The 1,719-nt window shown below is 40.1% G+C and overlaps 1 protein-coding gene across 1 annotated transcript in view; it reads right to left on the reverse strand.

Moving 5' to 3' along the window:
• Positions 1 to 2: 2 nt before the first annotated feature.
• Positions 3 to 1,719, reverse strand: part of vsig10 (V-set and immunoglobulin domain containing 10) — a 20,113-nt gene continuing 18,396 nt past the window's right edge. The window contains exons 6-7 of the mRNA XM_008279890.1: positions 297 to 439; positions 3 to 203 (exon numbers count right to left, since the gene is read on the reverse strand). Coding sequence (XP_008278112.1) covers positions 109 to 203; positions 297 to 439 — 238 coding nt within the window. The 3' untranslated portion in view covers positions 3 to 108. The remainder of the gene's footprint in view (positions 204 to 296; positions 440 to 1,719) is intronic.

The raw sequence follows: 1,719 nt of genomic DNA on the forward strand, positions 1-1,719 counted from the left end.
TTTTGTTGTTGTTGTTTGTCATAGTCTTCCACCAATTCTATTCACATTCTCATTGGGAGTAAAATGCATTCACCTAACATGACACATTAGTCTAAAAATACCCCAAACCTAAAACGTTACAAGATCCTCCGGCTCTTCTGTCTGTACAGTGTCTTCCTGCTGCTGTGAGCTTGTCTCAGCAGTTTCCAGATCCTCGTGATCACCTGGATAACAAAGGGAACATTTTTTTTAGATTTAGAAACAACCTTCAGCTACAAAGCGTGAAGTCGATGTAAAGAGTTGTGATGATTTCGTACTTGACGGGATGCGGTGTATCTGGACCAGCGTTGTGTGGCGTCCGTTGGTTACCGGAGGCAGCCGGGGAACGGCGTCCTGGAAGATCTGTTCGTCATCGGACTCCACCAGACTCAGCACGTCTCCTCCGTCCTCCTCCAGCTGGCTGCAGGGCAGAAATATCACTGTGGCATTAAAGAGCAGCTCAGGAACCAGCAGAGGTGGAAGAAGGTTTGGATTTGGTACTTGTGAGTAAAAGCACCAACAACACCAAGTAGAAATGCTCTGTTACAAGTCTAAGCCATGCATTTGTTTGCACAAGTAAATATACAAAGATATTCGTACTCAAATGAGTGATAGTTGCCATATTTCAGATTGAAGTAATCATGTGAAGCTGGTGAAGGTGGCTTAACTCATCATTTATCTGCTGGGTAGCTTGAGAATATTGACACAAGGATCAATAAAGTTTTCTGTTGAAGTATTTATTTATAATTTATATTCATAATTTGAACATGCAAAGTAACTAAAGCTGTCAGACAACTGTAGTGGAGTAAAAACTACAATATTTGCAGCTCAACTGTAACAGAGTTCAAGTAAAGAGGAGCAGCAAAGGAAAATACAATCATCTCAAAACTGTACTAGATGATAATAAATACCTGTTTTACACTGATACACATCATCAAACCATCGTCTGACAGTTGTTGTGTCAACATCTGTTTCAAATTCCAAAAGAAGGATTTGAGAAAATGCTAGAAAAGGGTCAAAATGACAGGGATCCTCTGGAGGTTCTGGGAACATACTGAGACGTGGAGTAATTCTTCATCAGAAGCAGTGACGAAGAATACGACTTTCTAGCAAACAAAGTGTATTTACAAACTCACCACCAACTTGGCGACATTTCTGTGTCAAATGATCTCTTAGAGACAAAGCTTTGAGAGCAGCTGTTCTGCTCCAGTCACAGAGAGTCTTCTTCCTGAACAGCAGCAGCTCGACTGCTTTCAAGCTACAGACACTGAAACGACTTATTTAGAATAGGACTAAAACCAGGACGTGTGCAGCGCTGTGAAATCAAACCATCTTTGCAGTAATCTGAGCTGAACAAAAATTGAAAGGCACATTCTGGAGACACGTGAGACTTTGATTCGTTTGCTGAGTCAGCGTATTGACTCAGCGTGTCAGACACGGAGTCGATACGTTTCACCTGCAAGCAGTAAACTAACATGTTGTTCACCCACAGTCATGTCAACGTCTCTGTGTAATAACACAACTATAACTCCATTACTATTTACTACACTGTATACTTATGTTGTAATTCTCCAGTACATTTTATGCTTTTAGTTTTCCACTTATGTTTATATTTTTAGGATTTTTTTTCCTACTGATGTTAACCTTATCATTTCTCAATAGGGAGCAGCTGTAAGCAAGCTTTTTTTTTTTTTTAATTTT

Source organism: Stegastes partitus, unplaced genomic scaffold (genome assembly GCF_000690725.1).
Source record: "Stegastes partitus isolate 25-593 unplaced genomic scaffold, Stegastes_partitus-1.0.2 Scaffold174, whole genome shotgun sequence".
In the NCBI taxonomy this organism is placed as follows: domain Eukaryota; kingdom Metazoa; phylum Chordata; class Actinopteri; family Pomacentridae; genus Stegastes; species Stegastes partitus.